Source organism: Enhydra lutris, unplaced genomic scaffold (assembly GCF_002288905.1).
Source record: "Enhydra lutris kenyoni isolate GAN:26980312 unplaced genomic scaffold, ASM228890v2 scaffoldscaffold1, whole genome shotgun sequence".
Classification (NCBI taxonomy): Eukaryota; Metazoa; Chordata; class Mammalia; order Carnivora; family Mustelidae; genus Enhydra; species Enhydra lutris.
In genome coordinates, this window is record NW_019154085.1 from 87,768,569 (window position 1) to 87,796,098 (window position 27,530).

A 27,530-nucleotide genomic window follows, 5' to 3' on the forward strand; every position below is an offset into this window, starting at 1 on the left:
TAACTATGATATAAAAAGAAAGAAAAAATTCCCACACTAAGGGAGTTTGTTCACAAGAGTTCCTATGAAAGAGCTGTGTCCTATGCCCATGTACACTATAATCATTCACTCTTTCAGCTGTTATCAATTTAAAACCAATGAAACTCCCACACTGAGTCCATTTGAGCAGTCAATTTTAATATCTCGAGGCATCTGTAGTTATTCTGAATTGGCTGCAAAAGCAGAACTAACAAGTTAAGCTCTAACCATAAGTCGACATCAGGCTGGTAAACCATACATCAAACACAGACAGTTAGTCAATACTCCAGTATGAAAAACCAACTAGCATTTTAAAGAAGAGCAACATATTCATAATATGTTTGGCAGTCTGGTTTGCATTGCTTCCTTGATGGCTGGGTATTTAACTTTCCAGTCAACAGGGAGCTCCTCGCACTGACAAAGCAACATGTTTGAGGGCAAACCAGTCAGTCTTCTGATTTGTGGGTAATATTTCTAAATGAGAAAAAAAGGGAGGGAAGAATGTGCCTTTTGTGAATAAGAATCTATAGCGTGTCTTAATAGTTGCTTTTTATAAGAAAACTGTTTCAACCATATGTTCTGGATCTTTGCACACAGTCCCTACTTCAAATATTATGTCATTGTCAGGCCATGTGTCTCAATTTTGTGTTTGGAAAATATGGTTGCTTGAAATACCTCTTTCTGTCCCAGGAGTGACTCCATGACAGGGCTGTTGCCTCCCATAGAGAGAAGAAGACAATGAAGAAGGAGAAGTATTCAAACATGATCAAGGCAGTCATCGCTTCAATCAAATCATTTCCAAATTTCTGGGGCTGGGGGCCTTGGGCGAGGGGGAGTGAAGGGTGTTTACGACATATAGCTGCCTATTCCCAGAACTCTTTTTATGTACTTTTATTTTATCTTCAAAAAGAAAGGACATATTAAAGGGAAATATCTAAGGAGGAACAATGCTACATAAAGCTTATGTTTTCAGATCTGTTGCCTCAGAAAATGCTTTGATAAAACATACTTACAGCAATACAGTCAATTTCAAAGAAAAGTTGGGAGACGTACCTCTCCATAGTGCAATTTGACTAACATTCACAGACCACCAATTATGATTATCCAAATTCAGATATGGTCTCTTGTCTCCTTCCCACAAAGGAAAATAGAAAATGCTGGAATAGCACTTCTGCAACACCGAGTTACTTTCCTGATGACTAAACTTTACAGGGAGAACAGTTATGCTCTATTGTTGCTAATCAGGTAGGGTAACAACTCAAAAGGGATAGTTTCATATGGAACAAAATTTGCCACCACCACCTCAATAACGTGACACAGTTCTTTTTTTCTTCTTTCTCTTGGGAATTTGTGGACTCTTGTTGATTTATAGTAGACATGAATTTGAGGGGAAAGATTTGCAGACTGAACTGTCAGTGATACTAAAGGAAATAAAAGAGCAGTATCTTAATCTTAGGATATGTGAAAATGAATTGTTGATATTAATATTTCCTGGGCTTGTAACAGTTCACACATCTGCTGAATGTGGATCCTGATGAGGAGATATTGGTTGTGAGAGATCTGATAGATTCTATCCTTAGAGACACATTCAACGAGCTCATAGTGTGGACTCAAATCCCAAGAGTACCATGAGTGAGAAAGGACTGGGACCTCTTTTCTCAAGCACCATAGAAAATTCAATTCATCTCACTGCCCATGAAGCATTTATTCATACATTTGTTCAAAGTATCAGTGTTTAGGTCACAATGAAATTCTGTTTTCCTCTCCCTCAATTATCTACCTCAACACAAAATGAAATCACCAGCTAGTACTTTGTGTAAGCAGGAGAATTATAAAAACTACAAAGGAGAAAGTGAATAACCAGCACTGGCTTTGGATATAGTTTGTAGGGCCTATGGAGGCCCTGCAAAACTAACAGGAGCTAAGCTGAAGACTCTTCCACTGCCTGTGAAGCTGGGTTTAAGGAGTCATGAGGGAACTCTGGGGTATTGAGAACACCTGCTGGAGAACAGCAGGATATCAATAATAAATGCTAACCTTTAAAAAGGGGGATTCTTGTGAACACTGATGCCCCACATCTCTTTCTTCTCTCAGGTGGTTTCATGGAGGGAAGATTTAAGATATGATTAGAGGACTGAAATGGTCACAGACCCCCTCTCCAGAGGGCAGCAGCCTCCTGACACAAGAAGGAAATAGCACATTAGCTTGACTTTTGGTCATCTGCAACAACTTGAGGATATGCTTCCAAGAACATATAAACTTTGGCTGGTGCACTGTCAGGGATGAAAGGGGGAGATTTTGTATCTTTTTTTATAACCTGTATACACACACACACACACACACACACACACACACACTTTGAGTTAAAACACAGAGTATGCCCAAAACATGGTAAAGATCCCCTTTCTTATGAAAGAAAAACCATCGGTATTTACTGGTTCCTTGTTGGTCCTCATGCTCTATTTCTTCTTATTTTATGGAAATGTGTCAGTCCTCAAAATGGAAGGCTTAAAGACAATATTTCAAACTGGCACCAGGATTAGACCAACCTTATAAGGTATGCCAAAACTCTGGGCAATCTTTTAAGGATAGATAGTCCATGGAATAAATGAAACCAATATCTACTGCCATAGCAAGAATTAATATGGGTTTTAGAGACCACTGGCTAAAAACAAAATGCCAAAATGCTGGTTTTGAATCAATTGGGTCATATTCATTTTATATTCCCAGCACTTAGCATGGCTATTATTAGGCATCCAGTCAGTTTTAGGGCTGAAGCCTGATACTATCTGGCATTTTCTCTTACTTAAAAAAATGGGAAAGATTTTGAGGGCTTGACTCAAAGGGAAAGAAATGTAATTTAAAGAAAGGAAAAAGGAGAATCATTATTATTATTATTATTATCATTGGCATTATTATGATACACAAATACCCAAAATATAGTATATTATATCAGGACATTGTTGATAAAACCATTTTTTGGTTATATGTAAGTTTTTCAGTTATATGTAAGTCATCATCTCAAATATTATATTCTAACTAATGCCTATGTAAAAGGTCTCTCTCCATAAGAAAGGAAGTTCTTGAACCACAGACAAACCAACTTATTAGTCTGGCTCATTCTTTTTCCCCTTACCTAATTCACTCCCATTTCTGGACCTCATTTTTCTCTTGTTGCTCCAAAGTTATTCTGCTTTTAATATCTCATAAGACCTGGATCATATCCTCCCTGAATAATGAGCTTTTAAAAGACATGGGCTTAACCTGCTACGCAGGTGCACTTTTTTCTCAACATTTGCCATCTCTCATGGTGACCTGTATTTTATTATTGAACAAAAGATAGCTATGTGGTACTCTATTACCAACACATTTGCTCCCAAGAGCCTTTAAATAACAGAAACTGCCTGGGAACTGTAAATGCAAAAGAACCAAGAAGCTTGTAGGCCAAGATAAAGAAGCTTAAGGTTGGCTATTAATTTTGGTTAATATTAAATCATGACATAGCTCACACGTAAGGATCACAGTTCAATTATGAACCGTAAAGAAGTTTAAAGAAAAGAAGATTTACAAGATATTTTTAAGCACATTAGTGCATATTGTGGAAGTTGTGGGAATATTTCAGGCCCAAGCAATGATGGACCCATGCCCCAGTATATAAATTCAAATACAATTATTCTCAGACTAACACTGATAAAATGGCAAAATTGGAGCGTATCTCTACCCAAAGGCATATTGTAGTGTTGCTCATAAATGTTTTGCTTAAATTAACAATGTGGCAGGTAGCTTACTCTGTCACACATTGGTTCTGACAAAATCATTTTAAAAATACTTTTCTCTGAACTCAGTGATTTTGCCATTCATAAAGATGACTGTTGAAAGTTTAGGGTTGATAACTTGTATCTGCAATTTGAATGGCAAATCTTTCTTTACTTCTCAATATAATTGACATATTTTATAAAAGTACTATAATTTCAAAGACATTATTTTCTCATGTGATGGAAACCTTAAACAATTAGTTGTGTCTGTGTGGGTAATTACTTAAATGTTCCAGCAATTAGATGACACTGTGTAAGTGGGTGTAGCTAGAAAAGAAAATTAGCTCATGCCCATTTATGTATAAAGAGTACCATGATGAAAATTACCAAAAAGATAAATATGAGCCAACCATAAATTATCTATGCACTTGCCTTGAAGTAAGCAAGTTACTACTGCCTTTCCTTGACACTTGCCAGGATTGATTTCTCAAATTTTAAAGGAATACTTGAGAAAATGGTTTCCCAGGGCCATCTTGATCATAATTTGCTCCACTAACCCCAGTAAAAAAGGAAAGAAGAGAGAAAAAAGGGAAGAAATGGAAGATGAGAAGAAAAAAAGATGGAAGGAAGAAAATTGCCAAATAATTAAGATAAGCTGGGCACTGTGTAAAATTCTTCTATATTTCATCTTATTTAAATTTTACAATGTAAATTTTGTAGATGAAAAAGTCAGTGACCCAGTATTAAGTTATAGAGCTGGTATAAGACAGAATCCAGCTTTATTTATTTATTTATTTTTTAAGATTTTATTTATTTATTGGACAGAGAGATCACAAGTAGGCAGAGAGGCAGGCAGAGAGAGAGGAGGAAGCAGGCTCCCCGCTGAGCAGAGAGCCCGATGCGGGGCTCAATCCCAGCACCCTGGGATCATGACCTGAGCCGAAGGCAGAGGCTTTAACCCACTGAGCCACCCAGGCGCCCCCAGAATCCAGCTTTAAACGTAACTTAGTAAAATTCTAAAGCTGCTATACTTTCAAATAAACTCAATCAAAAGCAAGGAGTTACAGACTAGAATACATAGACTGTTTCACTGAGAAGATTGACATCCCTGATGACATAAAGGCCCAGACGCAAGGAAAAAATGAAACTCTATGGGGAAAATACCTGTATGAGACAGTCACCATAAAAAAATTGATCAAACTAAAAAATAGCTTGATGAAGCATAAGCTTTAAAAAACAAGAATATTATAAAGAGAGAGAGAGAGAGACAAACCTAGAAATAGATTCTTACCTATAGAGAACAAACTGATGGTTATCAGAGGAGTGGGGCTGGAGGGATGGGTGAATTAGGCAATGGAGATTAAAGAGGGCACTTGTGATGAGGACCAGGTGACGTATGGAGGGGCTGAATTTCTATATTGTACACCTGAAAGTAATATAACACTGCATGTCAACTAATTGGAATTAAAATAAAAACTTAAAAAAAATAAGAACATTATAATTTGCGTGGCCCATTAAGTCATAACATTGAACCCATGGATATGTCAGTCCAAATCTGGCACATGATTTGGTCAGCAATTCCATAATATTTACATGATCAATATAAGGTAAATTCGGTGACTGTTTTTCTTCACGTTTAGATCCAGAATGTGGGGGGGGAAGTGGGGGGCATGATTGTGAGGGGGAAGCAGCATAAATATGCCAATGCAACTTTCAAATGTAAAAGAAGAGAGTCTTTTTCATCACGATCAAGGGGGCTTTCTCTTTATAGATCACAGAGGTCATGATATTATAAGAAGAGAGAATGAAGTCTGGTACTTGGGCTGCAATAAGCAACCTTATATAATCATAATTGTACAAATGCCGGTTTTTGGTTTTTAACTTTTAGGATCAATCTATAAAGGAGTCATAATTATAGAAATCTTTGAAATAATGAGTTTTTATAATGGAGAAGTTAAGAATTACAATAGCAAAGACAGAGGAGATGAGAGGGGAAAAGACACTAAACTTCCTGTCTTTCTTGTCTCGTCAATGGAGACCCTAAATTTTAGTTTTCCATGGTTACCAGAAAAATAAGTACAGATTTAAGTATATTGGATGTTCCAGAAAAAGCCATTGAAAAGAGCAAGATCTGGTCTACTTGACTGTGAGTATCTGGGGAGGAACAGGGCCAGGTAGATGAGGTCTGGTTTAACCGAGTGGAAGTCATGTCTATTGTAAAAGAAATCTGAGATGACATCTAAGCTTGATAAGTCAAGACATTATGATTTTAAAGATAAGGTATATATTGACAAAAACCAACCGACTCTACTCCAAATAACAGTAACAGAAGTTATGGAGTCAACCACCAGAACTACAAATAGAAATAGTGCCAAGTGGTGCCCCATAAGGAGCACCAACTGGGATGAGGCAGGAAAGCCCTGCTTTTCATCATAAAACCTGCAGCCATACTATTGAATCTTTAAAGAGGTTGTTTGCTTCATAATATAGTGATTACAAAATAAAGCAATAAAGCCTTACTTTCGATTTCTACTAATACCACCATTTTGGTTTTATCCACATAAAGGAAGATGAAAGAAACTACCATCTAAACACAGTCCTCTCTAATTCTATCATTTTGACATAAGGAAATACTAGTTGCTCCAAAAACAAACAAACAATTATTATCCTTTTTAGAAGTTGCATTGCCAAGTGTTTTCTATTCTTGGATGTCAATGCTGCTATTCGAAAGATTATATAAGGTAGTTTGGCTGACACTTTATAAAGAGCTATTACTTCATTTCCAAAACCAAGCAGAAAATATGTTCAAGCACACTTACCACCCTAAAATGTACCTTCTTGCCTATCATTTACATATTCAACTGATTTGAGTTTTATTTCTGATGAGATGCTCAATGCAATAAACTCACATTTAAAAGGTACTTGCTACTCCCTTGGCAAATGTGAAATTTCTCCATTGGAGAAATGGAAGGCTTTTCAGAAGCCACCACTGCCATGGTGCAATGAAGGCTACACCCACCCGAGCTATTAAGATTTCTTTCCATTGAGGGATCATCCATAATTATTGGCTTGCCCTTTTTTGACATTATAAGGTACCCTTCTCATTAGTCATATTAAAGAAAGTAGAAAATGCAGCCCCATCAAGGGACTGTTTCCAGATCTAGATCCCACCCAACGAAATCACATATTGGCCAGGTCTCCATGAATGCGAAACATAGATAATAGAAGGAAGAGTTTGTGTCTGAGTTCAGACTGTGTGATATCGGGACAACTCTCTTTTCACATAAAGTGCTTTGTGGATATTGTTCTGCTGGCATTATGAAGTCAAGAAGGCACAACCCTTCCTGCTCCGTTATGGCTCTCGATACAGGTTGGCTGAATTCAAAGCTCACGCCTCTCAACCTGTTGGTAACATTACATCAAGAAATAAGAAACCCTTTGAAAGGGGGGCGGGGGCAGCCCTGCAGAGTCCCTCCCAGATGTCAGGAAGCACACTTTTAAGACCCAAACTGTCACCATAGCTTTCTGAAACCTTGTTGTGAAGGACTTCATTCCAGATCTAACAGATAAGAGAGCTGAAAGAATTTGATACATATTCTCATGAGCAGGTACACTGAGGACAATTTTAAAGGGCGTTACCTCTCTTTCTGAGTAAGTCTTCTCCTTGAAAGAATGAAGGCATTTTACTTGGAGAGACCATTTAACCATCATTCATTGACTTTTTATAATTTTTTATAACTGATCAAAAACACCGATTTCATTGCTTTTTCTAAGTCTTTGTGTTAAATACGCTATGACAAAAAGACTTAAAGTACTAAATTTGACTGAGCCTGTATTTTTAAAAATTGGTTTAATGCTTTTTACTCAGTGAAGAGAAAAAAATGTCAGTAAACGCTTTTTAAAAATTCGCAGTTAAAACTGAAACAAGCTCAAGAAGTGATTATATTTGCATAACTTGATCTGTATTTGGAAGAAAATTCCACTGAAGACAACAATGGAAGCTTATCAAATCAGAATTTCACATAGATTTTTCATAGCCCTACTAATGAATACTGACTCATTGGTCAGCTATCGTGGAAATTTAATGGAGCTCTAAGATAGGAAATGTACACATCGGAGTGTGTTCAGTGGTTCCATGACGTCAGTATGAAAACTGCATGTGGCCTCCAGTCCCTCTCAGACCAATGCTTTAGCACTGCCGTGGTGAATTCTGCATTTTGACTGGGCCCAGACCCTGCTACTGAATTCAAAACCTTTTCATTTTGCTACATTCATGAAAAATGTGGACTTTATGTCAACTTGCGATTGTTTGGGCTACTAATTTGGTTTTCTGTTTTTGTTTTTTTTTTTTCCAAAGTGGCAGATAACTTGCAACAGAATCCTCTCAAAGGAAATGATAACCGATGGGGTGCGTTCTCAGACAGAACCAAAGATACTGGTATCTTCTTATATGAAGTTGGATCTCTAGAGGATCCAAGACTGTCAGTGACCCTGAAAAAGACATCTTTGGAGTAAAAGTCTGATTCAAAGCTGGTTGCTTGTTTTACCCCCAAATGCTTCCATTCTAAGAACTTTCCACCCTATTAGTGATATGTATGTTCATGCTTCATAAAGTTTCTCCTTCCACAATTGGTTCAAAATGCCAGATGATTCTTGTGATAAGTTCCCCTGTTTAAAAATGGACTGAAATGGATAGGAGAGACAATTATTATAACCTATCTAAATAATTCTCATGCTACGTATTGCTGAAAATATTAAGATCTGTTCTGCCCTGTTCCTGAGACTTGATAGGGTATTGAATCACCTTTTGACTCCCATAAGGATCAATCTTTCAATTTTGTTCTCAGAATTTATTTTAGAAGGGTATTTTAGCCCATTTTCAAATTTCTTCTTGTATTCAATTTTCAAATTTATTCTTGTATTCAAGTTTCAAAATATACCCATCAGTTAGAAAATTTTAAAAACAGGGAAAATAATGGACTCGATGCATATGGTTTCTTGTTAGGAAAATAATACATTTTACCTTTATAATTTTTAAGTGATTCCAGTTATAGAAATCTACTTTATCACTGGTTCTATGTATTCATTCATTCTTTCTCATCTCCTTAGCACCATAAGAGTAACAACAGTAGCTAATAATAATAGCATTAAGAGCAGAGAACATTTATTGAATACTTACATTCCAGAAACTCTATTAAATGCTTTACATGGATTAACTCATGTATTTCTCTCAATGGCCCTCTTAGTGGTGGGTATAAGTATCCCCATTTAGCAGATGAGATAATCTGATCTTCAGAGAGATTATAACTTGTTCAATGTCAATGTGAGTGATTGGTAGCACCAAGGTCTGAGCTCTGATTAGGCTAGTGTCAGAGTCTATGTTTTTCTATTGTGGTGGCTAGGGTAGTCTAGAATATTTTGTTCTTTACATCAGATACATTTGCAAAATACCTACTTATTTCCATTTAGATTGAGCTTTTAGTTCCCCAGCTCCCAAATACATACATTTTCATGACTCAAGTTTGTCTTAGACCTTCTTCTTAGTACTCACTTCAGACTGTGAGTAGGGTGATCAGGTAACTTTTTATCCAAATCAGGACACATCTGAGAGTGAAAAGGGCTGCTCTTATTAAGCATGCTGGGACAATAGATGTGTACCTGGATTGTCCAGGCACATGGTAACATGTGTTCATTCTAATGGGCCACCAGGATACCTTCCTCTGCCTCTTGGTGCAGAGCCCAGCTCCACTGAGAGCAAAACTGAGGTCTTGTTTTCAATGACACTGTGCTGCAACCCTTACTTTCTCAGGATTAGTTTTCCAAACAACAGTTTTGTTTTGTTTTGTTTTGTTTTTCCTTTGCTGTGGAGCAGAACATTCAATAAACAACCTAAAAAGAATAAAATATCCTAATATTTCTTTAGAGCTGAATAGCTATGGACACAGAGGCATATTCATTTATCACTGTTACAGTAGAAGTATAAAATGTCCTATACCTTTAATAAGTCCCTTTTCTTGCAGCGTTTTCAGTGAAGGTCTTCGGGTGATAAACTTCTTTAATCTGCTTTTAACTCGGTTTTTGTCGCTTGTATCGGAAGCACTATGATGCAGTCTGAACACTGGAGATAAAAAAAAAAAAAGAAGCTTTTGGTAAGTTTCTCCTTTATTATTATTACTTTATTCAAATATGAATAGAAAGCAGTAGTTATGGAACTACTGGAATTAACAGCTCAAGCCCTTCTGTTTAGACACAGAATATGAGTAAAAATTTGCCTGTATGAAGTTATTAGCTCTATTGCCACATGAATGTGCAATGAGAATGTGGTTAGTTCCATCCATTCACAATTTATTTTCACTTTCACTTGCTCACATTTAACATGATAACATTTATCTGCGTAATTCTACTTATCTGCGTCTACATACAGAATAAGGGCCAAAGAAAATTCATCAAAATTAAAGGAAAAAATTCTTAGAATTGTTCATTTCAGTTAATTATGATTCTATACAGCCTGTGGGTAATTCAGGCATTTTCAAACATCCTACAAGCCCAAATAATTTTGTCAATCTTCTTTTTTATGTTAACTCAAGGTGATTTCTTTTTCTGAAGTAGATATTTCTTATTTTTTTTTAATTGATGTGAAATCACCACCAGTTCTAGGTAAAATTCTGAAACAAATTTGCCTCAGACTTTTTCCATGTCTTCTTTGGTACCCCACTCTCAGCTTTCTATCCTAAGCTCTATCTTCAAAGATAGGTGTATGTCAAATTCATATATTAGCTGAATGTTTACTGATCATCAGGCCCTATGCTAAAGACTGTGAATTTCAGGATGAACATAACACTTAAGGTCTGGACCTTCATAAGTACAGAGTCTAAATACATTCAAAGTATCTTATTATTCATGGATTGATAAGAATTCATTGTCTCTGTAAGAGAATAGATCTTGACTGGGCCCTTCCCTGTCTTAACCCAATTGTTGACATACTGGGAGGATTGGGGGCACTTTCTTAGGTTCTTAGAGGCTCTTTTCCTCTCAACTTATATTTTAGAATAAATCAATCATTCAGTTAGGTTAATAATAGTGTATGTAAATTTTATTGAGACCCTACTACATGCTTGATACTTTCCTAAGCATTTAACATGATTTAACTTAATTCTACTGCAGTGTAAGCTCCATGTGGGCAGGGATTTTTGTAAACTTTTGAGAGTACCAAGCCCTAACCACTAGACCACCAGGGATTTGTAAACTTTTGTGAATGTTCACTAATGTGTCTCCAATACCTCAAACATTGTTTAGCATGCAAATGTAAATGTTCACTCAATATTTGTTGAATCAATTCTCACAATGATACTTTGAAGTATGTAAAATAATTCTACCCATTTTAGAGATGAAGAAGCTGAGACAAAGAGTTTAAGTAACTTGTCCATGGTCAAGTTTGAATATGGGAACAGTCTAATAAGATTTTTATCTGGTATTCTAATTTATTGGAGTATAGATGAAAGAATGAAAAGCAAAAAAAAAAAAAAAAAAAAAAAAAACCAGAAGTTCAGTTACTCATTTAAAGTAGAATGGTTTTAATCAACTGTTTTTTAAAAATAGCTATGGGGTATGAAACATTTGCTAGGTTATCATTGTATGATAGCTAGACATGAGCCATCCTAACTGCTCCTGAGGATTTCAGAAGAAAAAAAGAGAAAGACAGGAGAGAATTGCAACTGGAAGAAAATAAATTGCCTGAATTAGAGGACTTGATGTCAAATGTTCCTTGTGGGGTCTCCAAGGAATCCACAGAAATGCTTATAGGAGAACGTTTGCTATAAAAGTCTACCTGGCCCAGATTGTGAGAAACCTTTTTCTGTCCCTAGATCTGACCACAAAATAATTGCAAACATGTTAGCAAGATGGGGATTCGGGGTAAAGTGAAAAGTGAAGGACAGAAGAGGAAAACATCTTGCCTTCCTCCCAGCTAGGTGAAGAGTGGAGTTTTAATTTAATTTATTTATTTGAGAGAGAGAGACAGAGACAGTGAGAGAGAGAGCATGAGTGGGGAGGAGAGGATGAAGCAGGCTCCCCGCTGAGCAGGAGCGCAATGTTGGCCTCTAAACCATGGTGCTGGGATCGTGACCTGAGCTGAAGGCAGAAACTTAACAGACTGAGCCACGTAGGCACCTTGGAGTTAGTTTTAAATTAAGTTCAGAGTTTTGTTTATCATAAGGGATTAGACACTATTAAATACTGAATCGAGATAATACTTGCCAGTTAACTGGACCATAATATTTTCTATTACCTTAAAGTGGGGTTCTAAATCCTGGTACTGTTGACATTTTAAGCCAGGCAATTCTTGTACAGGACAAGTAAGATGTTGAGAAGCCTTTCAGGCTTGTGCTCACAATAGGCCAGTAGGACCCCCTCCTCATTGTGACAATCAAAAATGTCTCTAGACATTGCCAAATGTCTTCTTGGGGGGTGGGGGTGAAACAGCTCCCTGTTGAAAATCACTGCCTTAAATTGAAGGGAAAAGTTACAGGATCTGTTTAAGTTCTCATTTACTGGTTGTGGAAGGTCTACTCATACACTGAGAAAATGTAAAGAAACTGTGAAAAGAAAAAAAAAAGGAAAGAAAAGTATTATTTTAATAATATATCTCTTTACAAATGGTGAATGTATATGTATATATATAGTGGGTGTATATAGTAAATAGTACATATATTTATATTGCATTTATATATATAAAACATGCATATCTGATCGATGATCTGATATTTATCTGCTATAATATATATAGTATAAACAGTATAAAGTATATATAGTATGTGAGTATATATAGTATATAGTAAATAACATACAGACAGTATATATATTTACATGTTATATTTATATATTATATATAACATATATATCTGACCTATCATCTACCTCTATATCTAACTACAATCTATTTGTTAAAGGAATTGGTTGTAAAAGTACAACCACTATCATGGGAGGAGGGTCAATGGGTCTGTCACTTGAAGAGGCTGGGAGCCACTGCTGTAGACCAGAGATTGCCCACTGTTGCTCCTGGCATACCAGTTCTGTAGGATTAGAGTTACCGATGCCCTCTGCACTCAGGATAATTGAGTAAAAACAACGCAGCCTGAGCCCCAGGGGCAGGTGTGGTTGGCTATGAGCAGTCCTACTCATTCACTCTGGGGGGCTGTACAAATATATTCCATGTGTATCTGAAGTTAAAATGAAGCAGCACTGGGGGCACCTGGGTGGCTCAGTGGGTTAAAGCCTCTGCCTTCGGCTCAGGTCATGATCTCAGGGTCCTGGGATCGAGCCCTGCATCGGGCTCTCTGCTCAGCGGGGAGCCTGCTTCCTCCTCTCTCTCTGCCTGTTTCTCTGCCTACTTTGTGATCTCTCTCTCTGTCAAATAAATAAATAAAATCTTAAAAAAAAAAAAAAGAAGCAACACTGCTTTAGACCTGTGCTGTCCAACATGGTAGCCACCAGTGACCTGCAGCCCTTGGGTACTTGAAATGCAAACTGTGCTATAGATTGAAATAATAATGTTTTAGATATTGTTGGTAAATAAATATATTACTAAAATTAATATATTATTAGAACATATTTCTTTTTGCTTTTTAAAATGTGGCTACCAGAAGATTTTAAATGACACATGTGGCTCACATTATATTTCTGGACAGTGATATTAGATGATGAAAAAATAAACACAAATTGACTACCTAGTGTATACATGGCAGTGCTGGATTCAATTGTTGTGGATAAAAATGCATATGTCTTTGTAATTATAATACAGCATGGTGTGAAGTACAAGACTTAGGAATCTTAGAAAAGGAACTGACTTCAGTTCATTTTGGAAAAACAGCAAGTGCCATTATAACCCATGCAAGATATTGTTCTATCTTGCATGGGTTCCATGAATATCAGGCATTAACTGATTCAAAATTGTGTGATTGAAAGAGTCATTCTAAGCATCTTAATATACTGCACATATACTATGAATATGCTATCATATCCTATCAATTTTTATCGAGTCTAGTCACTACAGTGACCACGAGTCGTATACCATCTGTTTCAAATGATAGCTCTAGCAAAGCCCCATGGGCTGGGTTCTAGAATTGGAGACTGAAGAAACAAACACTTAACATCCTTCAGAAAAAAAAAAATCTTTCTCAGGGTAATTTTGGCCTTAGGTCTCCTTTTGAAATAATATGGCCCAATCAATCTAAATTTTCACAGATTACCAATAGTAATATTTTCTATTTCTAGTCTCACCTCAAAATCTTGTCACTTTCCATGACAGAATGCCAAGAAATACAGAATCAAAGGAGGCATTTTTTACTGCCTTTTTAGAACTAGTTAAAATGATGTGATTAGAAAGTACATAGAGTATAAATGCAAGATTATGAAAATAATTATATAGTGAGTTATATCTTTCAGAATCCCTTAGGTACTCTAGTGATAGTATTCTTAATTTTATATATATATGCATACATATATATACACACATATATGTATATATATGCACAAATATATAATATTTTTATATAATGTATAATTTTAAAGTATAATAAAGTATAAAGTATAATTTCATAAAGTATAAAAGTATTTAAAATATAAAAATATATATTATATATAAACATAAAATGTATTTTTATATTTTATATTTTGTATGTTTTGTATATTATTATATATTTATATAATTTACATATATAAAATATATATTCAAACATATATGAATAAATATATATTAAATATATAGAAACATATTTAATGGAAATATTTGCATAATTATATAAATATATATATTATGTTTATTTTTTTATATATTTACCTTTATAATGTTTTATATAAAATATCTATAAAACACTTACAAAATAGATACAAAATATTTTATATATAAAATAGAAAACATATACTGTTTTCAATACCACCATCTAGCTCTACATGTGAGACATATGTAAGGTACATTGCTTTTTCAAAGAACATGAACAAATATTTTTAAATGCTTTGTCTTGTTTCCTTCTCACAAACACTGAGAAAGTAGCAGGGTCTTGGGTGTGATCACGCTGTTTTTAACATGGCCCAACTCTCCAAAGTTGCCTGTACTGATGACTTTCCTGGAGACAGACTAGAGTGTCCACTTCTATTTCCCGATGCTATAAATAATCATCCTCAGATGACAAGTCAATTACAAGACCTTTACCATCATTCATTCCACTCATTTTGTTCTGAGAAGAGTAACGCAGAAGTTCAAGGCAATAGATGACTACAATATATAGCATACTTTTTATTAAGCAAGTAACTTGAAAGCACTATAAATACGAACTAAAAATGTAAAAAGCACATGTTTATAAAGTGAAGTCCATCATGGGGTCCCTGTAAACAGCAGTAAAAGTCTTTGAATATCGTGGTTTACAAATCTGATTTTAACAGCCAAACTTATAAAACAGTTTACGCTTTTCTGTTGTCAAGGGAGAAAAACTTGCCAAATTGTTCATTTTAAGTAAATACAACATCACCAATTAAGGAAGGCAAAATTTAAACACATGCCTATGATAATCAGGACATAGTTTGCTTCTGATTTCACTACTGATTTTAACAGAACAGTGTTCCTTCCATTTTCCCACAGCACCCAAGTGACCCCACACATACTTTTAGAACTTGTAATCACACAGTGCAAATAAAAGGACACTTTACTGGAAAATACACAGTGTGGTACAATAATCCATCATTTATGAAAAATAGAATTCAGCCTTTTCTTTTTCCTCAGAGATTCAACTACTTTTTGAGGGTGAAGTTTACTGTAATTTAAAGATTTATGTTAAGCCAATGAGCAGTTTTTTCCCATTCTCATTTAAACTTTTTATTCAAAAATGAAAAGAGACTAAAGCAATACAGGTTTAAATGCTAAAGCATTTAATCTGATTTACAGAGGAATCACTCTTAATTCTACATATTTTTATCTCCACAAAATGTTAATCTGAATTGGATTAGCTTTCCAGGTATTCTAGAATTTACTTTTATTTCCTTTATGCTTTCCTCTCTTTTTCCCATTGATGGGTGATCTTTTCTTTCAAGCCCAAACAGAATATTTTTGAAAGCCTAAGAATTTTCAATAAAAATATACAATTTAAGTCTCAACACGCAGGCCAAAGGCATTAGCTTTGAGTTCCATTCTTAACCCATTGAGAGATTTAATTGCTTTCCTTAAAGTTGCTCACACCAAAGAATAGTTAGAATTGAGGGCTTTTTTGGGTTTTTTTTGTTTTGTTTTGTTTTGAGTGCAGTAGACACACAATTTTACATTCGTTTCAGGTGTGTAACATAGTGATTCAACTTCTCTATATGTTATGCTATGCTCACCCCAAGGATTGAGGACTTTTTAAGATGATCTTCAATAAACAATGCGTATGAGAATAGTCATTAGCACAACACAAGTTTTACACTCGACACAGCCATTGTGGCATTAAAACCGGCTTTAGGATGGGAAAAGTTATTGTAATGAGTGTCCTTTGTATATTTATTTTTCAACTTTAGTAATGAGAGGGGGTATGAACACACTTTGGACGATGAACATTCACTACCATTCTATTAAGGGATGAGAACCACAAAAGAAAACCCTCAAATTTTTCCAGAATCCAACAGTTTGGATAATATGATCCAGAATTGTGCATCTGCCAGAATTTTTCTTGCTGGGGACCTTGTTTTGAAATATCCCGTTTTCCTGCCAAACTGCTGTTTTCGCGGTATTCCCATGTTACACTTACATGCTGTTACTATTATTTTTTTTTTAATTTGGAAATACTGGAGAGCTAACGTTTCAGATATGTTGCTAAAGGAAATGCTATTACAAACAACTTTGGAAGCTACTTGTCACTTTTTGGGTAAGGTTTTACGTAGAGATCGACATTGGGTGTAGATAGAGAGCTGTGTTAGCTGCAGAGAGCTCCAGATACTGCGAGTCTAGGAGAATGTTCAGGGCAAAGCTGGCAGCACTTACAATCATCTTACCACACCCAAGTGTCCAGGGAGGGAGATCAAGAAAGAAATGACAAAATAAGGTTATATCAGGCTCTTAATCCCAACAGATTCCAAAACACTTCTCAAACCATCCCATGGATTACATAACAAAGTTCTGAATTGTCTCCACTCATATTTTCCAATTATGACCTTCTTGTACCAGAAATTGCCCTTGTTGTACCACTTTCTAAATTACAGAAACAAGAACGCTTTACCCAAAATTGATTGAAAAGAGAAATCAAGTTTTTTAAAATCTCTTTTCAGCCTCCCGTCTGATTCCTTCACAGGGCACACAGGCTTATGCTAATCCAGAAGGCTGTAATATACACTGCTTTGCCCTCTCCAGCATGCGGTTGGGAGCTTGCAAACTTTGCACGTAACTCCCTGTGTCAGAGTGGGCAGAGAGGGTGAGTTTGGGCTTAATATACTGTTGGTCATTTAATATCTCTTTCACATGCTCGATGTAAATAGAAGTCATAATTTCAACCCCCAACTTGTAGCCTGAGAAACTAAATTATTGAAACTTTAAGTGACTTACTTGAAACACAAATCACGATTAAATCTGGAAATAATTGGAAGAGGGAATGCAGAGCACTTTAACAGCAGCGCTTTGTTTTAACCACTTAATTCCCACATAGATATTGTAGGAATACAAAATAAATGATCAGTTCAAAACAGAAGGGTAGGTGGATGCTATCTAACCAAGGATTCTTATTTATGTCATCTACCCATTTAAAAATAAGTGAGAATTCATACAGTGAAAAACGTTGACTTTTGGACTAAATGATCTAGTTGAAGTGGTCAAATGTAACTCTATTTTTCCATTTTCAGTGTCGATAAAGAGCTGACAGTTTATTGTCATGTTCCTGTCATTCAGCCATATGGAAATTCCATGACTGTTTTTCTCGGTAATAAATGTATCCATGTGTTCTGCTTTTAAGGCATTCATCTATCTATGAGTAAATCGTTGTTGTCTTTCATGTACAGGCCTATATTTTTATTTTGCTGATAACACACCTGCAGTGTGTCTAGGTTGATTTTGTATTCCTATAGTGTGAGTTAGGGCATTTTGTTTAAACTCTTTATAGCATTTAGTGTAGCTTTGAATTACATAACTTTCTTGATGATGACGATGATGCTAACTTCAATTCTGTAGTGCAAATATTGAGCAATATTACCACAGATGTAATTTGCCTTCAATTTTAAGTCTATCTGGTTTCTCTTTTTGAACAAGAGTTGAAAAAGATATTTGCTTTAAAGGTTATGAAAATACTACATACTCTGGGAGAAAAGGAAAGAAGAAAGAGAAAATAGACCTAAATAGCAAAAACCTATAGTGTATATAAAGGCAAATGATGATAATTTTTTTCCTGAAATGGAATCAGATACAGTATAAGATATAAAGATTAAGATCATCAAGATACCTTCTATTGACTAGATATTTTTCTTGTTTTCTTATGAGTCGATACAGTGTCAGTAAAACTTTCTCACTTGTTCAAAACTTTGATAAATTCGTAAAGTAAGTGGTTACTGAGCTCAGGCAGTAGCTGATTTTGAAAGTGAAATGACTAGAGAAAGAAAAAAACAATGACATAGGGCATTAATTCAGACAAAGGGCACCATGTAGTAGAAATATGTTTTCCATGAGAAAAGATCATGTATTAAATACAGGAATGGGTTCTTTCCTGGTGACAGAAAACAGGCCACAGCCAAATCAAATGAGAAGAGCCCTATAGATGAATGCAAATATCAGAGACAAAAAAACAAAACAAAACAAAAACAAAAACAATAGAGTTTGTAGGCATGACAATTCCATCCTAGAGGTAACAGCATGGCAAGATTCTAGGAAATTAACACTTAGAATTCCGTGGGGAAAAAAGCCAAGTTGGAGAGCGAAATGATATTCATATTTAAGAGTATTGGGCAATTTCAATGCTGATTTTACATACTGACTCAGATACTAGACCATGCTTAGCAGTATTTGAATTGGGTGGGTGGTATTTAAATCTTCCTTCCAGATAGACAGAAATAGAGAGAGCTACCACTACATATTGTGCGTGTGTATTTGTTTGTACCTTTGTGAAAATGTATTCTTAGAGGGTATAGAGGAGAGTAACATATGACAACTTTGAAGCTTTCTCTCTAATCTCTAAACTCCTGGCCCTATGTGTGATCAAGAATATGCAACAATCTATCCTGAATTTTTCAAACATAAACATTTGAACTAGGACATAAAAATATATACTTCAGGCATCGGTAGTTGGAGAAAAATCTTAAGATAAATCATCAGTATTTGAGAGGAAGTGGTGGTATTTATGTAGATTGTAGGAAAAGTTAAATTTGTATATATATAATTTATAACTTTTATATATGACATGTAAATAAATATATATTTACCTTTTCTTAAATCTAAATGTTGTAATGTGGATAGTATTACTCCTTTCAAAGCAGACTCAATTTCCAATTTAAATAGCCAATCTGATCATCCTAATACCACATGTGTTATTAATAATAACTGATATTCTTAGACTACTGGCAACGTGACAAAAAAAAAAAAAAGTACCAAGTATGTTACATCTCTTTTAATCCTCATAACCATTCAGCGTCATGGGTTCTCTTATTGTTGTCCATTCTACAGATGAGGCATCTGAGGTTCAGAGCGGTTGAGTCATATAGCAACTAAGTGGCAGAGTCAAAATCAAATGCAGGACTGCCTGAGTTCGAGCCCATGGGAACTCCTAACCTGCCCCATTGGCTGCCTCTCCATCTGTTTGGCAATGCTGTCAAAGTCCTAAGGACATAGAAAGATGGCAATAGCCTCCCACCATAGTCAAGTACTTTCAGTACTTCCAGCCGAAGGTCTTAAATTATCTGCTGTACTTAAACTGCTGGCTGAAATAATTCTAGGTGGTGTGCCTCACTATAGACCTAAAAGAGAAAATGAGTTGCCTTTGGTGAGATTAGTGAATCACAGGACAGCAACAGAGTTGATGGCGGGATACTCTGTGGATTGCCAGTCAGAGCAGCTGAAGATGGCATCTGGGTTGTGCAGAGCCGTAACCACCATGAACACAAATTGAGCTCTTCTGCTATTGGGCTGTAGGAAAATATGAGAATCACTTTCCATGCTCCAGGTGGCTGTGTGTAGCAAGACAAGAATAAATAGAGAAGTAGAGATGCAGGGTGGGGATTGGGACTCCCTCTAAAGCAAATAGGCTAGGGACCTAGCCAGATCTCTTAGTTTTTCAGTCCTTGACTCCTGTCATCACATAATCGTTTTCAAAGACAGACAGACCTATACCTAGCTCACATTAGTATGAGCACATGCATTTTCATCTATAAACTCTTTAGCACGTCTCTCAGCCAAGTCAGGAAATCTCATTCTTCTCTCTGCACAACTACAGAGTCCGCCAGTTTTATTCCTGGTAGCTTCATAGGAGTAAAGCTTCAGGATCAGTAATTAGGGAGAAAGCAGATATGAGCCATTAATCTATGACTTCCTTCCAACAGCTAATGTTGTTTCTTCCAAAAACAAACAAACAGTAACAAAAAACCATATATTCCTTTCTCTCTCATTCATTTCTTCTCTCTCTTTTGAATACTACAGTTTTTAGATTTTCAATCTGAATCTCAACTCTGTCTCCTAACAGAGGTCAGATCTTATTCAAGCAATGTAAGTTCTTTGTGTCTCTATTTTCTCATCTGGTAAATAGGGCTGATAATACCTACACCTTGTGCAAATTAAATGCCCCCATTATTTGCAAAACACCCAGCACAATATCTAGTGTATAATAAACATTCAGTAACACTAACAATTATGAATAATGAGGTTATGAGAGATGTTTTCTATTATAGTCATGGTTGTAATAATCAGTAAGTGGACAGAAGATGGTGGTATGAAAAATATCCTCCTCATCCTCCATCCCAGTGTTTCTTATTTTTTCAACATGCACTGGGCATTTACTATGTATCTGGTTTTATTAGACTATAACCTTAGCTGTTGCATAAAGTAAATATATATTAATTTACATAACATTAAATACATATTAATATAGATACAATTTTCACTGCTATTTGACTCTCGGTTTTAAAAAAAAAAAGTACTTGTATTCAACCCCAAGAGTTTATCTGTGATTAATTTCTGCCAGGTAGAGTATATTTCAAGACTTTGAACATGTGTTGAAATCATTGGGTTTTGAAGAACTATCCATTAAAGACTTTCTGAACTGTGACAATGGATATTGACAGTGCTTGTCAGACTAAACCACTATTGATTGGCTCACATCATGTGTATAGCAAAACCAATTTCTTTCAAGTGCTTCTTCCTAACTGAAATACATTATTGAGCCTTCCTCTCTGTTTATTATAACACCCAGCTCATCGTATGTAACACATCCAGCAAAAAGGTTTCTCAATGAAGGAAGCAGCAAACTATAACACAGAGAGAAGTGAAGGCACTTAGCAAGCCAGATAGTCTTGTACTGTAAGAGGCTATTCCTTTAGAAAATATCGATCCCTTGCAGAGTCTTGTTTTTATTTTACAATCTTCTTGAATATGGAAAGATCATGGACTAACAGAGCTTTGCTATTGTTTAATGATCCTGTGACTTTCATGGTTTCTACCCCTGAATGAAACTATTTTAAGTATTGTGTGTATGTTTAAGTTGTGGGAAAGAAAGTGTTGATGTTGGGTCACTGCTGCCCTGCCCACAAACACACACAACAGTACACACACACACATACACACACACACACACCCCAGGGATGTGACTTTTCCCAAACCTTAGAATGTTTTCTCCAGTGAGCGATTCAGGCTAACTTTGGCCATATGCTATGTATTGTACAGTTTTATTATTAATTTGAATTTGCATTGTTCCTTTCCTCCCAAGAGGGCACATTTCTTACTGAAATTATGCTTTTACATAACAAAGAGCAGTTCTCATAATACCCCAAGAGTGGGAAGAATTCCAGATTTATTTTTTTTTGGTTTGAAAATATTATTATTAAACAAAACCTAACGACATACCTTCCACAAGTACTGACTGATCATATCTCGTGCTTTCTGCAGTGTCCTAGGAGCATTCCCGGGCCCAAAGAAACTTCAGTCCTAGTTTTTACTCCTTAAGAAGCTCACAGTTTACTGTATATAAATGCCTGGGGAAAGCAGGGTAATCCTAAATTCTTAGCATAATTCTCAGGGTATTCCTAAAATTGCCACCCCTCTAAAAAAATGATCCTTCCAGCTCACATGAGTCACTCTGATGATAAAACGGGGGAGATTTTGGTTAACTCTACAAATGCTGAATTCAGTGTGGGATGGGGCTGCTAGTTTTTCTGTTTTTCCTAAGTGTGCCTGGAAATTAATTTTTTTTTTTTTTTTTTGCTTAGAAGGATGGTAAATGCTACATGAGGAAAATATCTCATTCTTCAAAGCCCCTTATTAAGCAACAGAGTTCCAAGTTTACTTGAAAGTTCTAGATTAGGGTTTTTCCCGAGATAAGGATCCCTTTGAGTCCTGCCTCCTGCCCCACGCTATGGCCCAGGAGAATGGCTGCAGTCAGCACCCTGGGCCATGCCCTTCTTCTGGCTTTGCCCCTTGCCCGTGGCCTTCTCACTCCCACATTCCGCCACTCTGAGACAGGCTCCTGGCCTCGGGTCCACTCTCTTGGCATTCTTCGCAGGGGTCACAATGTCCCGAAGAACAGTGAGTTGTCAGAGTGGCAGCCTCCCATGCTTTTTGTCAGCGAAAGATCAGGAAATGTCAGGCCAGTCAGTGAGTCCCTCACAAAACAGCTTTCGTGGGACAGAACCTTCTATTAGGGGAATCATTTTGACATCAGCTTCTAGCTATTTGCGCCACTCTGCGTGCGAACCGTTGAGACCCTCCCCCACGAGAAGTGCCCTGGAAATGCACGGGGTATGCTGAGCAGATCTGAGGACACAGTATGTAGTCTATGGCTAAGTGTTCGGGGATAGTGGAGCAGTTTGTCCTCACAAATGCTGACAGACAGCTGCAGTTTGCAGCTGGCAGTGAGCTTATGCTCGCTAAACAAAGATCTAGCTGGAGCCCGGTGAGTACTTGGCTCCACGGCAATAATCATAATTCATAACATACATTTCTAAAGAAGGGGAAAAAAACAGGAAAAGACCCATAAAGGCGCATATCATCCTGACACTTGATGTGGTCAGGATTCGGGCGGCGTTATTTGTTGCCCGTTTTGAATCTCGCTGGTTCCTGTGTTGCGACGGTGGCCACTGTATGTGTGTCAAGTGACGCTGCTGTCTGCTTTCCAGCCACAGCTTCAGATGAACTCATCTTTCCGTTAAAAAATAGTGATGGGAGATTTACTTTCTGTCAAGAACCAGTTATTATCTCACATCTTTATTTTTCTAAATGAGTTCGCTGTAATCAAATTGCCAAGCTTTTTCTTGCTTTTTGACCATCAGATAACCCCATTCTTGGGCACAGTTCGTGCTGGAGTTCCAGAAACATGAAATATTAACTCTGGAGTGAACTAGAGAGAACACAGAGTCGATGTTCCAGGCTTCTGTGATGAGGAAAAAGACACCCAAATTGTTTAAGCCACTTGCCTAAGTCCACGTAGTAAAGAGCAGAAAGGTAAAGATTCGATTCAAGTTTCTCAGCCACCATTTCTGGGGTTTTGTCAGCATATCCTTATGTCTCTCTAATCCCAGATTTAATTTGACTAGAAACACTGTCCCTAAATCCAGAAGATTGTTCCCGAGGAGCCAATATTGTTGCTGTAGGCGCCCACTACTGGCCCGGTTCTTCCAGTGACAAGGAATTTTCTCTTTGAATCTAAGTGAAATCATATAATTGTTTTATTCTACATAGCTAGAATTAGAGAGTTTTGAAGAGAATATGGAAATATATTTACATGTATATGCATAATTATGCTTAATAAAAGGAAAAATACATGCCCCAAAGGAGAATTTACAGTAGCCTTTCTTTTGACATGTAACAATGCTAAGTGTTTTGCTATTATCCTTTTCTTTAACTTTTGGTAACCTGAAATCTGTAATAGATCATTATCATTTGGGATTTTAAGCCTTCCCTTTCCCTGAGGGGAGAGGATCCTGTTGCCAATTGCCAGGACACTCCTCCTGACACAGATGTCACTGAGGAGAGTGCTTTGCTGGATATCCTCCCCATGTGTTACAGCCTAAATTAGGAGAGGATAGAGAGGATTGAACTATGGATGACAAAATGCATTTCACACAGTTCCAACTCCTCTGAAATTCGAACTTTTGGACAATTGAACAGGCTCAGATCTTGGTTTTCTTCAAGCATGTTTACTCTTGACAAAGTAGAACTTCTGGCCTTAGAGAAAAATGTCTTTGGGTTTTTAAGGTCTCCGAAAGCTTCTTGAGACACTAAGTACCTCTTACATAAAATAACACAGTGATGATTTAAGACCGGAGGAACTGGAAATGAGCGGATTAAATGACCTTTAAAATACACATAGGTTTAAAACTGAAAGGAAAATGCACTTAGCAAAAAGGCATTTGGGATTTATTTCTAAAATCTGGTTGGAAACATTAAGCAAACTCAAAATGAGGCGACGCACACACATCCTCATTTTGACTTAAAGATCTACTTTAAATAACACAACAGATGTAGTCATCAGCATCTATTCCAACAGGGACACTGTGGATGGTGTGAAAGGCACGGTAAGACTTGAGTAATAATAAGAACTACTGTCATTGTTATCCCTTAATCCTTCAAACTGTCAAAGCAGAACCAAGAGTAAAGGAGAAATATTCTAGCAGGATCTGACTCCCTCCCTGTTTTGTCAAACAGTTCAATTAGGAAATTTCCACCAGGAAATATTCCCTTAAATTAGTCATCAGAAAGCAAGTGTAGCTATTTTCATTCAATAGCATGAGAGAAAAAAAAAATGAAAAAAACACCTGTGGACTTTAGTCTGAAATCATTCCCAACAACACAAACAGGTGCTGGCTTATGTAATGGCTAAGAAAACCGGGGCAGGGGGGGATTGGGGGGGGGTGTTGGGGGGGGGGTTGGAACAGAGCCCTTGCTAAGGAAAACTGAACTTAATTGCTCCATTGCGAGGGAATGGCCAAAGGAGAATTATGTGCTCTGGGTCACAAAGCATTTTGGCAAAATATTTATTTTGCCAATATGTGGCCACATGAAATAAACTGCCATTGGGATACACGCCAGAGTCAAGAATGAGGGTGGGGTGAGGCAGATCTCCGTGGTACAGTTTGGAATTTAATGGTGCTCCCTATACTCTCATTGAGCCTGACACATAGTCAGAGGTCAGTTAAAAAAAAAAAAAAGTTTAATAATTGCATGGTGTCTGAGCAAAACGCATGGTAGAGAGCACACAGGCTTTTGTGTGAGATCTTATCTTGAGTTCACAGACCCACCATTCAGAAAGTGTGACTTCATGGCCCTGAATTCCAATTTCCTCATCTGTATGAAAGGGATATAAATATTTCAATTGCAGTGTTGTAAGGATTAAACATTATGATGAAAAAGACCACGATGCTTTGTATACATACAGATAGGTTATCATCTTTGTCTTTTTCTCCGTTTCTTCCTCATCTTCATCATCCTTAACATCATTAATGGAAGTTCTGGGTTGCACTGGACTCCATTAAGCTGAGTTACCTGAGCTTTGGGAGCTAACAATTAAAAATCACAATGCCTGTCTGTCTAAACAGAAAGAAGATATGGAAACTTGAAGAAATTTGGAGTATGTATATAAAAGTTATGTTAAGCTTATATTAACATTAGCTATCAATAAAGAGCTATGTTCATATGACATAGGAAGAACCCTAGAAATTGTTGAGACACTTTTCACTTTTTCTTATACATTTGCACATTGCATACCAAATTCTCTAACTGCATGAGTATTTATTAATTGCAATTTTGTGGAAATAAATGTGCCACCAATATAAATCCTTGCAGGTAAAGGCTTGGTGTGGGTTACTACTACCACTTTTGCTAATAATAATAACTTTTAAAAAAGGTAATAAAAGTCTCTTATTTTGTACATTACTTTAAGATTGAAATCTTGTGTCTAAGCAAATAGAAATGGCAGGAGGTCTGCTTTGATAAATATGGCAACAGCATTACCTTATATCATGGTAATTGTTATCAGAATTGTGTCAGAAGTACATCCCATGCCAGGCAGCCTCAGGGCACACAAATGTGTCCTTTAATAATCACAGCTAAAACACCTTTTCTATATTAAAAAAAATTAAAGACCCTTAACACTGGATTAATTGCAGATGGAATGTCAGTTCTGGAGAAAAATCTAAAGACCTGAGGAGCTGAATTATGAGTATGGGAATGGGTCAGAGGTGATGAAATAGGTTAGTAGGTTGAAGATCCTTTGCTTTGCTGCTGCAGTTCATAGGGCCATATCCACTACCTTCAAGCAAGATTAGCTCTGACTGGTAGAGCAAAAGAAAACTCAGAGTGTCTTCTTTTTTTTTTTTTTTTTTAAAGATTTTATTTATTTATTTGACAGAGATCACAAGTAGGCAGAGAGGCAGGCAGAGAGAGAGAGAGAGAGAAAGCAGGCTACCTGCTGAGCAGAGAGCCCGATGTGGGGCTCGATCCCAGGACCCTGGGATCATGACCTGAGCCGAAGGCAGAGGCTTTAACCCTCTGAGCCACCCAGGCGCCCCCAGAGTGTCTTCTTGATAAGCATCCATACCATACCATGAGATGGAGATGATCGATTATATTTATTGTCACTAGAAGTTGTATTTCAGATACATTGGCCTCAGTTCTTCTTGAGCACATCCTAACTCAGGGCCTTTGCACATGCTGATGTGTGCATTCTTTAGATATCTACATATTCCTCTCTTCCTTAGGTCTTCTCCCAAATGTTGCAGCTTCTCCCTCTCTATGCAAAATCATAAGCCTTCCCCACTTAGGTGTTCCCTCTCTCTCTCTCTCTCTCTTTTTAAAGTATCACTATCTCACCAATACATCTTTTACTTCCTTTTTGACATCTTTCCCCCCACTAGAATGTTAGCACCATAAGAGCAGGATTTTTGCCTGTATCGTATTTGCTTTTCAGAGATTCTAATCCCCGTATCTGGAACAGTGCTGGGTAAATGATAACTGCTCAGCATACATTTATTGAATGAATTCAAGAATACTCTGAAGTCCTTTTTTAGAAAAATAAAATCTCAGGGCACCTGGGTGGCTCAGTGGGTTAAAGCCTCTGCCTTCGGCTCAGGTCATGATCCCAGTGACCTAGGATCGAGCCCCGCATCGGGCTCTCTGCTCTGCGGGGAGCCCGCTTCTTCCTCTCTCTCTCTCTGCCTGCCTCTCTGCCTATTTGTGATCTCTGTCTGTCAAATAAATAAATAAAATCTTTAAAAAAAAAAAAGAAAAAGAAAATCTCTAATTCCTTTCTTGAAACATTTTTAATGTGTAGATAAAACCTATGTTCCAGGGAAGTAAATTTTCACCTAATATTTTATAAAGAAGGAAAATTATAATTGTTATTATCATTGAAAGACTCCCTGTATCTACATCCGCAACAGATCTGAGAAGAGAAACAGACCCTGGCTCCAGGTCCTTCTCTTTAAACCATGAACATCTAGAAAAAGTTGTGGTATTCTTTCCTTATTTACCTATCTACAGACATGAGTATGAAATCACTCATATCCTTCCTGTCTTATTTAAATAAGAAAAAGAGAACTAACATATAAAACCCATTG

At 36.7% G+C, this 27,530-nt stretch overlaps 1 protein-coding gene across 1 annotated transcript in view; it reads right to left on the reverse strand.

The window, feature by feature from the left end:
- Positions 1–27,530, reverse strand: part of LOC111143410 (Rho GTPase activating protein 15) — a 607,442-nt gene that overhangs the window by 247,964 nt on the left and 331,948 nt on the right. Inside the window, exon 9 of the mRNA XM_022497494.1 lies at positions 9,769–9,891. Within this exon, the coding sequence (XP_022353202.1) occupies positions 9,769–9,891 (123 nt within the window). The remainder of the gene's footprint in view (positions 1–9,768; positions 9,892–27,530) is intronic.